Here is a 14,330-nt window from a genome sequence, read left to right on the forward strand (position 1 = left end):
CTTCATTTGAGATATTTAGAATAATTAAATTCACCGTTACAATCTATACGATTGTGTTTCGCAAGGTTATTTGGCGAATCATCCCATTCCAAGCTTTTTCTCTCTCCTTAATCTTTATCATTTCCATGCTTTTATAGGAAAAGATTTTGTCCTAATGGTGTATTTGGTTTGGAAGAGAAGTTGTGAAGAGAGAAATAGGTGGGAGAGAGTGGAGAAGAGAAAAAAAAAAGAGAAATAGAGTAGATTTGATGTATTATTTGGTATAAGAGAAAGATAAGAGAAATAAGAAAGAAAAGTATGATGATTTTATGAATTGACAAAAAGTCCATATATAAAAATCAAACTTAAAACATATTGTAGAAAATCAAATTTAATATTTATTTATGTTAAGTGTATTATTAAATTAATTTACCGTACATTTAATTATTGTTGGTTTTCCAAAAGAACGAGGGACATAGATGGAAATATAAAGGCTTATTTGATCCATTGGTCCCCTAACTAATTTCCATTTTTCATTTTGGTCCCACAATTAATAAAACGTACGTTTTGGTCCCTCAATTTTTTCTCCGTTTGCCAAATAAATCCTTTCTGTCAAAACAATAAAAGTTCTGTTAGTGACAGTCCTTAACTTTTTAAATTTAAACCGTTAGATCGTTTTTATTAAAAGAGGATCGTTAGATTAAGCATGTCTACTCTATCTTATGTGAGTCAACAACACTTAATTTTTTTCCCCATTTCTTCATCTTCTTCCCTACAACTTCTTCTTCATCTTCATCTTCTTCAACATTCATCAAATAAAATCCAGAAAATGAAGAAAAGAAAAAACCAGAATCAATTATATCACAATCACCATAACATTGTACCTTTACCTAGTCTTTGTATCAAATATCCAGATAAAAAGAGATAAACTAAGGTAACCCCATTTTGCCGGAATCTGTTGGTGGTTGTGGATTTCGCCGGAATTGATGGTGTAAGGTGAGGGAAAGAAGAAAGCGATGAAGCAGGATGAGGAAGATCTGGAACGCGCTAAGTGGGAAATGGCGAACGCAACAACAACGTCGAAGATGAACTCAACGACGGCGACGGTTACTGCAACCACGGTGACAGTTACCGCAACAACAACAACGACAACCGCACGGTGACAAAAACTAACCAAAACATCAGACAAACAAAATTGGAACATGTCTCATTCCTGTAAATCAAGGTAACATGGCTTACATCAAATTCTCCAAATACAGTTTTGATTTTGTGAGCATTTTTTATTTAATCTCAGTTAACACAGTTCTCAAAAGAACTACGACCCACAAAAGGATAAGCGTTTCAGTGGTTCTGTCAAATTGCCTCAGAAAATTAGACTGGAATCAATGGATGTTGAAGCTTTGAAGAAGCTAAACAAAAATAAGAAACTGGTGAAGAAATTGGCAAAGAAGTACCATGCCTTTTTAGCTTCTGAAGCTGTTATCAAGCAGATTCCTCGTCTTCTGGGTCTTGGTCTCAACTGTGCGTATTTTGCATTCTTGAAGATTATGTCAGCAGTGCTAATTAAAAAAAATAATTCTCAAAGGTTGATGCTTCATTTGGCGGTGGTGGAAAATCAATTTTCTTTTATTGTATGGTTTTGATTTGTGATTGTGGGTTTGTGGTTTAATGGGGTTTGGTTAATTAGAAGAAATTATTGAATTTAGGGTTTGGTTGATTAGAAGAAATTATTGAATTTAGGGTTTGATGGGGGTTTGGGTTAATTTGATTTTGTGTTTTCTGGTTTTTTTTTTTTGGATTTTTTATGAAGATTGATGATGAAGATGATATGTTGATGAAGGAAGAAGATGAAGAAATGGGGAAAATAGTAGCTATTGATGATATAGTGTAACTTATAATGGACCTTCATGATCCAACGCTCCTCTTTTTAAAAAATAAATCGAATGGTTTAAATTAAAGAAATAAATAGGGTCTATGGTGGACTATATATAATGTTGGTCCACCATAGGCATTTGGGGTTAAACTTAACAGTCAGGATTTATTTGGCAAACGGAGGAAAAAGTGAGGGACCAAAACGTACGTTTTATTAATTATGGGATCAAAATGAAAAATGGAAATTAATTAGGGGACCAATGGATCAAATAAGCCAAATATAAATATGATAGCAAACTCTGCCACATTTCTTCGCACATTAGAGGAGACCACAAAAAATGGTAGGCCCCACTTAATTGTGATCTCTCTCCTATTTCTTTGGATACCAAACTGAAGAAGTGTAAGACCATCTACAATGGGGAGTCCTTCCCCTATTAAGCACCATTGTAAATAAGCACCCCCTTTGTGACACCAATGAATATGGTGCTTATGAAGGTGGGTGCTTGTATAGGCACCCTCTCTCTCATATTACTCATGGACCCCACATGTACAATTAATTCTATTTTTTTTATATATTTAATTATTGTATTATTTTGATATTAAAAAATAATTATATAATAGTTGAATTTGATTCCCTAAAAATTAAAATAGTTGAATTTGAATTTGCTTGTAGGATAGCCGTTGGAAATTTTAGTTGACATTTCTTGTAGTCAATTACTCCTTAAAAAAAAATATGTACTTAATTACTTTATTTTTTCCTTCTTTGAATTTGTTTGTTTTTTTAATAATTTATAATTAAATTATTTCAATATTTTAAAATTATATAATTATGAATGAGTATAAAAATTATTGTTAAAATGTAATGATATAGAGTTATTGCTGGGACCCAATTAATAATTATTTTGAGGTGCTGGGTTGGAGAGATTGGGTGCTTATTACGTATTAATTATAAAACGAATGATGTGTACAGTCGGGACCCATATAAGCACCCAAATGGGGTGCTGCATTGTGGATGGTCTAACATCTCTCTTGTATTTCTCTCTTCACAAAGATCTTCATTCAACCATTTTCACCTTTCCTTTTTTTAACCCTTTGATTCCTACAGTCATCTTCTCTCTTCATAGAGATCTTCATTCAACCATTTTCACCTTTACTTTTTTTTTTTAACCCTCTAATTTCTACAGTAATTATAGTCTGACCATTAAGAATAAAACTTGAGTTCTCCCAAACGATTCGTCATAAATGAAGCTTAATAAACACTTGAATTCAATCATTTGGTTAACCATTTTTACCTTACATTCGACTCATCCTTTGATCGATTCAGATTTTATTATTTGTTAATTTGAAAACAACTTTTTCATGTTGTTGCCTTTTTTTCTCTCACAAAGCATAGCCATTAATTTAGACAAATAATTATCATTAATTAATAACTTTTTTTAAAAAAATATTGATGAGTCAACCCGCCAATTTGTCAATCCTTCTTAAAATATGGTGGGTGAAAATTTTATCCTAAACATCTAGTTGGCCTGTCACATCCGTTCCTTTTTAAACGAGTTATTGACAAGGCGTGACTGGAGGATTGACACGTTTTGCCGCCCTTATTCTTCAAGGAAGAAATAGTCATGCTTATAAGTTATACATAATGATGAGTGTTTCATTTACTTAATAGCAAGATATTTTTTTTATTGATTTATACAAGGGAAGAAATGTTAACTTGTGCCCTTAAGGCACAAATTAATGATTCAAATATAGAAATAATTTATCGAAATGTGTGTATTGCATTTAATCTTTAACTTTTTAATCAATTAAATGCACAAAATTTTAGAGAATATTTCTTCTTTTAGGTTTCTTAACATGTGTCCTAAGGTCATAAGTTAACACTACCTTTTATATAATAGTGAAAATTTTTGATGTTTATAGAAAAGGGTCGTTATGAATACACAAACTCTCTACATTTTGTTTTTTACTCCACGTAATAAATTATATGCTTAATTTTTTAAGAAAAATATATGCTTAATTGATCATCCAATCTCTTAACTTAATTTTTTTTTGTTTTAAAATGGTTGAATAACTATAAATAAGTATTCAATCATTCATTATTTTAGTCATTTCCGTCAGTTTTGAACCTTAAATATTTAAGGTCGATCAATATTATAGCTGATCTACCATAAAATTTAATAAAAAATTTAATTTTAACTCTTTAATCTTTTCTTTTAAAAAAAGAACTGTTGGATGGTGCAAGTTTATTCTATCTAATAGTGAACCACCAACCAGTGATTAAGCTTTGACTAGTATATGCAGTTGGCTAATTTGTCTTGTATGTTTACCCAAAACAAGTGGTTGGAATTCGAAAACACGGCATAGCCTTAATTTCCTTTGAGTGGTTGACGGGGCTAAAAGTCTTCCTTATTAGAAGACCACCCTGCAGTCAATACAAATCAGTAGTATTGGCTCTTTTAATTATGCATATGCATATTATAACTATGGACTAGAAAATGGAATAAAAAGGTATCAGAGATTCAGAGTTGCATACTTGGTTTATATTTTAGTATAATTCATCAAGCAATACATTCTTTAAGAGAAACTCTTTCACCGATCATGTCTGTCATTTTTCTGCTTGTTGGTATACTGCTATCCATTGGACTACAATTTACAGGTCAATATTTCTCTCCCAATATTATTGTATGCTTTTTGTACTGCATTTTATTAATTTGAATTACTTCTTTTGTTATTCATTATTCAGTAATATGTTAGATTAAAAGGCTACTATAGTCTATTGCATCAATGTCAAGAGAGAGAGAGAGTTTTAATAAGGATAAAAATACCACGAAAAACCCAAAATCATCACAAATCCCAAAACCAAAGATAATATAAATGGTTTTTGAAACCCACGATGATTGATTATTGTTCTTCTCCCATCTGTTTTTCTCGTTCCCGTCAAAATAGCCGAGCGTGAGTTAACTCACGCATATGCGTTTTAACTCACACATATGCATTTTTAACGTGAGTTAACTCATATAGATGTATTTTTGAACCTGAGTTAACTCACGTTGGACGAGAATGAGCAAAAACATGCGGGAGAAAAGCAATTCTCACAATGATTTTAGTGTTTTTTTTTTTATTGGGCTTATGGAGATCTTGGTTGGTTCGGATAGAACCAAGGTTAGATTGAAATAAATAAATAAATAAATAAATATAAACAAATTGCAAAATAAAATATACGTTTATTTGTCTATGTGAGTTTAACTCAGTTGATAAGGACAATATATAATGTATGTAAGGTTCGGTGTTTGAACCCAGAAAACACAAAAAAAAAAAAAAAAAAAATATATATATATATATATATATATATATATATATATATATATATATATATATAGAGTCAGGATCTGTTGACACCAGGTGTCAACGAATTCGTTGACACCAAATCTCAACCGTCTATTTTATTTGATCAAAGGCTCCTAATAATTTCTAAACTAGCTCATTCTTCCTCTTGTGCATACGATTATCGCACCTCTTATTTTTTCCTGTACGTATAGAATTTGCAGCAATCCACATATGTGATTATTTTTTTCCTGTACAGAATTTGCAGCAATCCACATATGTGATTATTATTTTATCATGCTTATGCTTCCAATTATTTGTCTCTGCGGTTGAATGAAAATATCATAAGCTTCCAATTATTTGCCAAAGGCTGGTTCCTGGATTCATGATAGCGATTCTAATACCAAAGTTCATATACAAATTGAAAATTAAACCAAAAAGCCCCAAATTAAAATTAGGGTTTATAATCCATATATGTTGAGATTTATATTTCATGAAGATTCGCAATTTGCAATTTCTTTAGGCTGACTCCCTTCTCTAATTGCAATCGTTTTCATTACCTTTCTCTCCGGTTGCAATCCATACGTCGAATTAACTAAGTAGGAATAGAGACGCAGACAAGAAATCATACAAATTGGTGTGGTACATGGTTACAATTTGTCTAAAGAGAAGAGTGTCACCAGTGTTTTCAAGTACAGTTTTCAACGATTTAATAAAATAATTGTATGTAATTGGGGAAAAGGATACACACCATATAGGGGAAATACTTGTGTGACATTAATGTCACGGTGACATTAAATCTGGGCCACATGTTGGGTGACATTAGATGTGTTGTGTGGCCCAGATGCAATGACAATGACAATGTGTGGTTCAGATTTAATGTCACCGTGACATTAATGTCACCAAAGTGCCACCCCACCATATAGAAACATGTGAGGCTTTGATTAAATAAAATAGACGGTTGAGATTTGGTGTCAACGAATCCGTTGACACCTGGTGTCAACGGATCCTGACTCATATATATATATATATATATATATATATATATATATATACATTTTTTTTTCTTCATGTTTTTTATATTTAAGTTATTCCTGTCAGTAAAGTGCAAAATTAATTAAATAAATAAAAGAGATTAGTCTTTACCTATGAAATTATGTCCGGAGGGATTGTAAGTTATCTCTTCTTAAGGGTGTGTTTGGTTGCGAGAAGAAAGTGAGAAGAGAGAAATAGGTGAGAGAGAGTATGAGAAGAGAGAAATAGATGAGAAATAGAATGGATTTGATGTATTGTTTGGTATGAAAGAGAGATGAGAGAAGTTGAGGAGAAAGAAGTGTTCATTGTTTATAAAAATACTAAAATACCCTTGATTTTCTTTAGATTTCAAAAATATTTATAAAAAAAAAACAGCAACAAATTCATCACTGTGCTGATTGCACTCCCACCGCCACGGTTGAGCCATCTACACCAATTCAATCCCTAATTAGTCATTCCTTTCTCTACCTCAAGTATATACTATTTTATTTAATTAAAAATTCAAATCAAACCCACCTCTCCTTCTTCAACTCACTCGTTGATTGATACATGGGAATGCAATTTTGTAGATCTATTTATGAGAGCCACCTCTCAAGTCTCAAACACCAAAATAATTTATAGAAATGATAAGAATGTGTGGTTGGTTTTCTTCCTTTTCATGGTGTATCAGTGGAAAACAATTCCCTGCAGTGCCGTTGAACAAAAGAGCTTGAGAATAATGTCATTCATATGAAGAAAGTAAGGGTAGAAAAGGAAATAAATTGAAAAGTATAGCTTCTCTCGACTTTCTTCTCAGTTTTGAGGAGAAGATAAAAAGCGTGGGACCCACGTCAAATAAGCCTCTCTCCCCTATTTCTTTGGTCTCCCAAACAGGAGAAGAGTCACATTTCTCTGCTGTTTCTCTCTTCAATACTTCTCTCCTCTCTATTTCTCACCAACCAAACACAGTGTAAAAGATCTTTGTAAGTAATCTTTAAATCTTAAAACATTTCCTACTTTAAACCGGAGCATCACCCCCTCCCCTTAAATTTATAACAACAAAAAAGAAAAAGGAGTTCACCCTGTATATAAATTTCGTCCAATTTTAAACTCTATTTTAAAATCATTTTACAACAAATGTATGTTTTAGTCTTTATACTTGGTCCTTTTAAAAATAAAATAGACTAAAATTGGACAAAATTTATGTAGGGACTAAACTTAAAATTTAACAAATTTCATAAGGACTATAGATATAATTAATCCCATATACATGTATGTATGTTCTATATTTTTTTTAGACATACCTACCTCATAAGTGTGAAAGGCTTCATCCACAAGGATTAACAACAACAATCAAGTTTTATTCCACTAAGTGCGATGGGATACTCAACTTGTTAATATTTAGGTTTTTTTTAATAATTTTATTATAGTTTGTCTAGATCTTCTTTTGTCTTAATTATTGATTTAACTATCATTTATCTGATCTACTTTTCTTTCTATAGAATCTACAAATCTCCATTTTACATGCTCAAACCACATAAGTCAAGATTTCATCACCTTTTCTACGATAGGTACAACTTCTACTCTTTCTTTAATATTATCATTTCTAATTCTAATATGTTGGGTATTACCATACATTCAACACCTTATCCCACGAGAATGTGATGTGTAAATTAAATAAATTAAGGTTGAAACGATTATTTCTCGATTTTTTTCTAGTTGTACCCCAAAGTGACTGAAACATCCTTAATTCATTTTTTAAATTTTCAATCGTTACCATTTGTCTTACATCAGGTACCATTAAAATATTGCATTACATCAAAATAAGAGTACATATCATGTACAAATTGCAAATTTTAGCCTTAGCATGTTGCATTACATCAAATTAAGAAACATGTCATGCATAAGTTAGCACCATATCATGCTATTGTTGAGTACCGGGTCAGATTGAGATTGAGTTTCTATGTTGCAGTTTGGTTTGGTTCGGTTGTTCAAATAAAAACACTAAACCGAACCGCACGATTGAGTCCCTATGAGCTTATCTCAATTGGTATGGGCATTTGCATTATGTATGCAGGAGTGGAGGGTTCGAATCTCTAATACCCCATTTATTCACCTTAAGAAGTGAACTTTTAGCCATTAGACTAGTTGACAAAAAAAAAAACTTTTTTTTGAGGACTTAAGTTTCTAAATGTGTAGCCTAATTGTATAATGGGTTAGGACACCGAAAGAGTATGAAGAATGAGGGGAAATTTTACCCTATACCCCTACATATGTGCCTTCACCCCAACAAACAATAACAAGTTCCAATTTTAGCCTTTTTATTGTCTGACTTCACCCCCACAGAATATTTGTAAACCGGAATACTTATGAAATGATTTCCAGAAATTGTGACAAAATGCATTTCTAGAGCTCGTATGAGAAACCTTTTTATTCTTCTCTGTTCCATTCTCTTCATCTCCAACAACCAATCTTCAAATAACCAACAATTTCTGAATTCATGACTAAAAAAATCGGTTTTCTATCAACCGATGTGATTGGGAATAACAATATGTAAGAGAAAATGAAGAACAGAAAGCCAATTGGGGTGTTAAAAAAGAAGATGAAAACGTTGAGTTGAGGGGTCGTATGAACCTAACCCATTTTTAATTGAAAACTAAAAGGTTCAACTTTTAATTGAAAACCTAACCCCTTTTTCTTTATATATCCAAAATTATCCAATTTTGCCATGAACGTTTTCCTGGGTTGAAAAAAATACAGAAGATTGAATTAAAAAAATGACCAAGAATGAGATCTACGGGAATGAGGAATTGAGGGGACATGCTCACTGAATTTTTATGTTATCCATTTGGTAGGTATCTCAATTTTAATTTTTCCGGAAAATAAAAGAGGGTAAAATTGGAATTATTGATGGTTTGTAGGGGTGAAGGTATATATGTTGGGGTATAGGGTAAAATTTCCAGAATGAGGTTTGCGTTTAATTTGCTAACAAAAATTTTCTCCCCTAGCAAACTAAAAAAATTATATTTTTTGTTAATAGAAACTGGAATGATTTACAATTAGTTCATTATTACACAATCCACAGGCGTTTGTTATGGAATGAATGGCAATAATCTACCATCAAAGCAAGAAGTTGTAGATTTATATAAATCAAAAGGCATTGGCAAAATGCGTATATACTACCCAGATGAAGAAGTCCTAGAAGCCCTTAGAGGTTCCAACATTGAGTTGATCCTTGATGTGGCCATGGAAACCCTTTCTTCTCTTACAAATGCCAGTGAAGCCACAAATTGGGTCAACAAATATGTGACACCTTATGCTCAAGATGTAAATATCAAGTACATCACTGTTGGAAATAAAATTCGCCCTAGTAAACAATGAGGCACAGTCCATTTTCCCTGCCTTGAAAAACATTTAAAATGAAATATTTATCAGTAAATTTACAAGGCCAAATCAAGGTCTCAACAGCAATTGACATGACTTTGATTGGTAATTCATATCCACCCAATGATGGAGCTTTCACTGACCAAGCAAATTCATATATACGACCAATAATTAACTTCCTAGTGAAGAATGGAGCACCACTTCTTGCCAATGTGTATCCGTACTTCTCTTATACCAGCAATAAACAAGGCATTTCTCTTGATTATGCTCTTTTTAGACAACAAGGAAACAATGCAGTTGGGTACAACAACCTCTTTGACGCCATGTTAGATTCGGTATACGCTGCTCTCGAGAAAGTTGGAGGTTCCAATGTGAAGATAGTTGTGTCCGAGAGTGGATGGCCGTCTAAAGGAGGAGATAGTGCCTCATTTGACAATGCTGCCACATATTATTCTAATTTGATTAATCACATCAAGAATGGCACTCCTAAGAGGCCCGATGCTATTGAAACTTACTTGTTTGCCATGTTTGATGAAAATCAGAAGAATGGTGCAACAACTGAACAACACTATGGTCTCTTTAATCCTGACAAATCACCTAAATACCATGTGGCACAGTCGGGTATCGAGTTGGATACAACAAGGAACATTACTGTCATCTTAAATATGAAATAGGTTTCAATTGAAAAATTGATTATTTTAAAATATATGTATCTAAATTTAGTTAACTATGTATAATTGTGCCATGTATTCACATGTTGTTCTTTCAATGTCTCTACTATGCCCGTCTCCCGCGAGCAGCAAGTTTTCTTCTAGAGACGTTTGCTTGCGGGCCTGCTTTTTAATTTTAATTAAGAGCAAATTACTAGAAAAGCTACATTAAAAAGTAAAGAATACAAACAATTTGTTTGGCAATATGAAACAAAAGATTACAAATATAATACCACCTCCATTCTTATTTAAGGAGACAATTTATTTTTTAAGTTCATTAAATAATTGATGTATTTGTTCTACAATATAGACCAAATACCTCAGCTATTCAATAAAACTAAAAATTGAATTGTCTGTGATAACAAAGAACAGATAGTAAGAGTACTTGGTAACAATAATATTGTACTATGCAATCAGTAATAACGATCTTTTAATTGTATGCATCAAAGACAAAAATTGTCTCTTACTTTTTATTTAATAATGACAAAAATGGTCTCTTTATTTATAACTTTTTTCTAGATTAGTTGTATTTCAAGCTCCCTAGGGTATGAGAAAGACTCAAAACTTAGATGACGCCGACAGAGGTGAGGTATTTGCATATTGTTCGCCAACAAGGTCTTAGCATTGGTAGCGAAACTCAAGTTACATTCTTATGGGATTTGAGTTGAATGTCCTAACCAACTAGACTATTTCATTCTTATGGTAGCGAAACTCAATTCAAGTTTGCATAGGCTGGATATCCTTCACAATGGATAGTTTTTTCATCGGTATAAAAGTAAAGTTATTCAAATTGAAGAGGTGGTTGAAGGACCCAAGTTGGTTGACTAAAGGTCGCAGGACCAATGATCATGTTATAGAGCTAAAAGAAAATCAAGTCCAATCAAATATCATCTGATGTATGGTATCATGAGATAGTTCTACGTACGGAACATCCATGAAAGAAAGGAAGAAAGAAAAAGGAAAATTCATATATTCAAAGTCTGAAGAAGAAAAAATCCTCGAACATGTATGTCGAGCTTAATTGTGAATCCACTCAAAGAGTGTGTCATTATATCATGTTGTAAATCGATCAAGTTGTCGTTGAACACTTAAAAATGATATAGGATTGTATTGTAATATCCTCTCGAAGAAAGTTGTGTCATTCATGTACTCTATCTAGTATTGACAACCAATCTTTGTCAAAAGGAGAGTTTGGAGAGACAATTAAACAATCAGGTTCTCAACAAGGCAGTGGCCAAGATTTGTTGAGATAAATAGAAACGATTTCTAGTAATGTTAGTCTAGAGAGGCTTCAAAAAGAATACTCATAAGGTTTTGAGAGACTGTTGAAGAATACTCATAAGGCTTGGAGGGGTTATTGAAGAAAACTCATCCTAGAGAGGCAGCATATCAATACTCACAAACATAGCAAATAATGATTAGTTAGTGAATTAAGTTCATCTCAAGGGAAGGAAAAGTCACTTTGTTATGGGTAGACTGGATTGGTCGATAATGAACCGGTATAAATATATTGTGTCATTCTCTCCTCACTTGCTCTATTTACTTTGTGTTTGATGTCATCGTGGAAAACATCAAAATTGATTTTGATGTTGACAAAAATATACTTGATTGGCCACCATAGATTTTACATCTTTTAAAATTATTAACAAAAGAGTAAGGAAACATTAAATTTCAAGACAATGAACATAATTGTTTGTTTATGCAGTTCGGCCAAATGTGCCATAGGGCCTATCACCTCTTCGCACCCCTAGTCGTCACCCTATAACAAATAGTTGGGTCAAACACACAATTTGTCCAAACGAAAAGGTGAGGGAAAAAGTTGTTATGCTCGCTCCTCTCCCTTGCCGTTTGCCCCCTTGACACTGCCTACGAGTCATACTCATCAATCTCCACCTTGGAGAATATCAAACCTTGATGAAGATTTACTGCATAATGTTCACATCATAACAACTAGCGGTACAACTCTTGCTTAACATCGAGAAACATGTAATAAGTTCAAGTAGTGCTTGAACTGATTACTGGGGAACTAACTTGGTCAACAAATCAACTGCATTTTTTAAGTATGAACATTTTGTTAGGAAACTACGCACAATTTCCCCATGGTCAGATTTAGTAGAAGTGGAATAAATGCGGAATAACAACACACAAGATTGTTAACGAAGTTCGGCCAATAATGCCTACTCTCCGGACTGCTGCTGCAGATCTTTTTAATAAAGGAAATATATGTGTTTACAAACACTCACAAACTCTCACTACCCACAACCCAATTACACCCAGGAATTTTCTCCTAAAATTCTCACACTGAGTTTTTCTAAACTCTCTACTGATGTAATATATTTTGTGTTGTTGTTGTTGTTCTGTGTTGTAATTACAATGGTTTGCAAGCAAGCTATTTATAGGGGTGCAAAGTCATTGCCTCACCTACTACCAATTACCTACTACCAATTATTCACCAACAATTGCACCATGTAGTAGGTACCCAACAATGTTCACCAACAATTGCCATGCTTTTCAAACATGTATTGCTGTCAAATGCCAAAAACTTTCGGTCATTTAACTTTCGGTGTATTTTATTCATTCTTTTATTCACACATGCAATGGTGGGTCCCTCCATTTGCCAACAATCTCCCACTTGAAGACTGATTTCAATCGGTCTTCACACCTCGATCATGCAGCAGCCTTCTCTGGTCTCTTATTCTAACAGGCCAACTGAAGTTGAGCACAACTTCAGTTTGTCGATAGTCACCACCTTTGTTAACATATCTGCGGGATTCTTACTTCCTTGAATTTTGATCAATGTTAGAACCTCATCCTCAAGAAGAGATCTGATGAAGTGATAACGAAGACCTATGTGCTTTGTTCTCGAATGAAATGCTGAATTCCTTGCCAGATGTATCGCACTCTGACTATCACTGTACAAAGCACATTTCTCCTGCATGAATCCTAACTCTGTTAACAATCCTTGAAGCCATATCAATTCTTTGCTAGCTTCTGTTACTGCTACATACTCAGCCTCTGTAGTGGATAAAGCGACAATCTTTTGTATTCGCGACATCCAACTAACTGCTCCAGTACCAACAGTAAATATATAACCAGTTGTACTTCTTCGGTGATCAACTTCACCAGCAAAGTCTGCATCTACGTAGCCTTCTACTTTTATCTCTCCTTTGCTGAAGTACAAACATTTCTCTGTGGTGCCTCTTAGATACCTCAAAATCCATTTAACCGCTTCCCAATGAGCTTTACCTGGATTTGACATAAACCTGCTAATAACTCCCACTGCATGGCCAATGTCTGGCCTCGTACAGACCATTGCGTACATCAAACTTCCAATTGCTGAAGCATATGGAATCCTGGCCATGAGTTCTTTTTCTTCCTCCGTCTGAGGTGATTGTTCTTTGGATAGGCGAAAATGACTTGCCAACGGTGTGCTAACCGGTTTAGCATCGCCCATGTTGAATCTTTGCAAAACACGGTTGATGTACTCTGCTTGAGATAACTGCAAAACTCCTTTTTGCTTATCTCTCGTGATTTGCATACCAAGAATTTTCTTTGCCGGACCTAAATCCTTCATGTCAAATTCTTTTGACAATTGCATCTTCAAGTTTTTGATCTCATCAATGTCTGAGCCTGCTACTAACATATCATCAACATAAAGTAGCAAAATGATATAACTTGACTTATATCTCTTGAAGAAGCAACAATGGTCGGCATTGCACTTCTGGAAACCTTCCTTGTGCATGAAGCTTTCAAACTTCATATACCACTGCCTTGGAGCTTGTTTCAGGCCATACAAGCTCTTCTTTAACCTGCACACCATATTCTCTTTCCCTTTTTCTGAGAATCCTTCTGGTTGGTGCATGTATATCTCCTCATTTAAGTCTCCATGAAGAAATGCAGTTTTCACATCTAACTGCTCAAGATAGAGATTTTCGCTGGCAACAATACTTAAGACAGACCTGATAGTATTGAGCTTCACCACTGGAGCAAAAATCTCGGTGTAGTCAATTCCTTCCTTCTGCTGGAATCCTTTGACCACTAGTCGGG

The 14,330-nt window shown here is 33.7% G+C and overlaps 2 protein-coding genes across 4 annotated transcripts; both read left to right on the forward strand.

Annotated features, from left to right (window-relative positions):
- Window positions 1-995: 995 nt before the first annotated feature.
- LOC146931491 (uncharacterized) lies at window positions 996-1,622 on the forward strand. Its single transcript, XM_085707663.1, has 2 exons — window positions 996-1,138; window positions 1,283-1,622. Exons 1-2 carry the CDS (start codon window positions 996-998, stop codon window positions 1,620-1,622), a joined length of 483 nt encoding a protein of 160 aa, XP_085563789.1.
- Window positions 1,623-4,302: 2,680 nt separating this feature from the next.
- Window positions 4,303-10,342, forward strand: LOC146931492 (glucan endo-1,3-beta-glucosidase-like). Of its 3 annotated transcripts, none has more exons than XM_085702976.1 (3): window positions 4,303-4,507; window positions 7,692-7,760; window positions 9,275-10,342. In XM_085702976.1, exon 3 carries the CDS (start codon window positions 9,609-9,611, stop codon window positions 10,245-10,247), a length of 639 nt encoding a protein of 212 aa, XP_085559102.1. In that variant the 5' UTR covers window positions 4,303-4,507; window positions 7,692-7,760; window positions 9,275-9,608; the 3' UTR covers window positions 10,248-10,342. The 3 variants fall into 2 exon arrangements, with proteins under 3 accessions (XP_085559102.1, XP_085559104.1, XP_085559103.1); XM_085702977.1 differs by lacking the exon at window positions 7,692-7,760.
- Window positions 10,343-14,330: the final 3,988 nt, after the last annotated feature.

Source organism: Medicago sativa, chromosome 4 (genome assembly GCF_051527215.1).
Source record: "Medicago sativa cultivar Bolivia chromosome 4, Bolivia_mono, whole genome shotgun sequence".
NCBI lineage: Eukaryota > Viridiplantae > Streptophyta > Magnoliopsida > Fabales > Fabaceae > Medicago > Medicago sativa.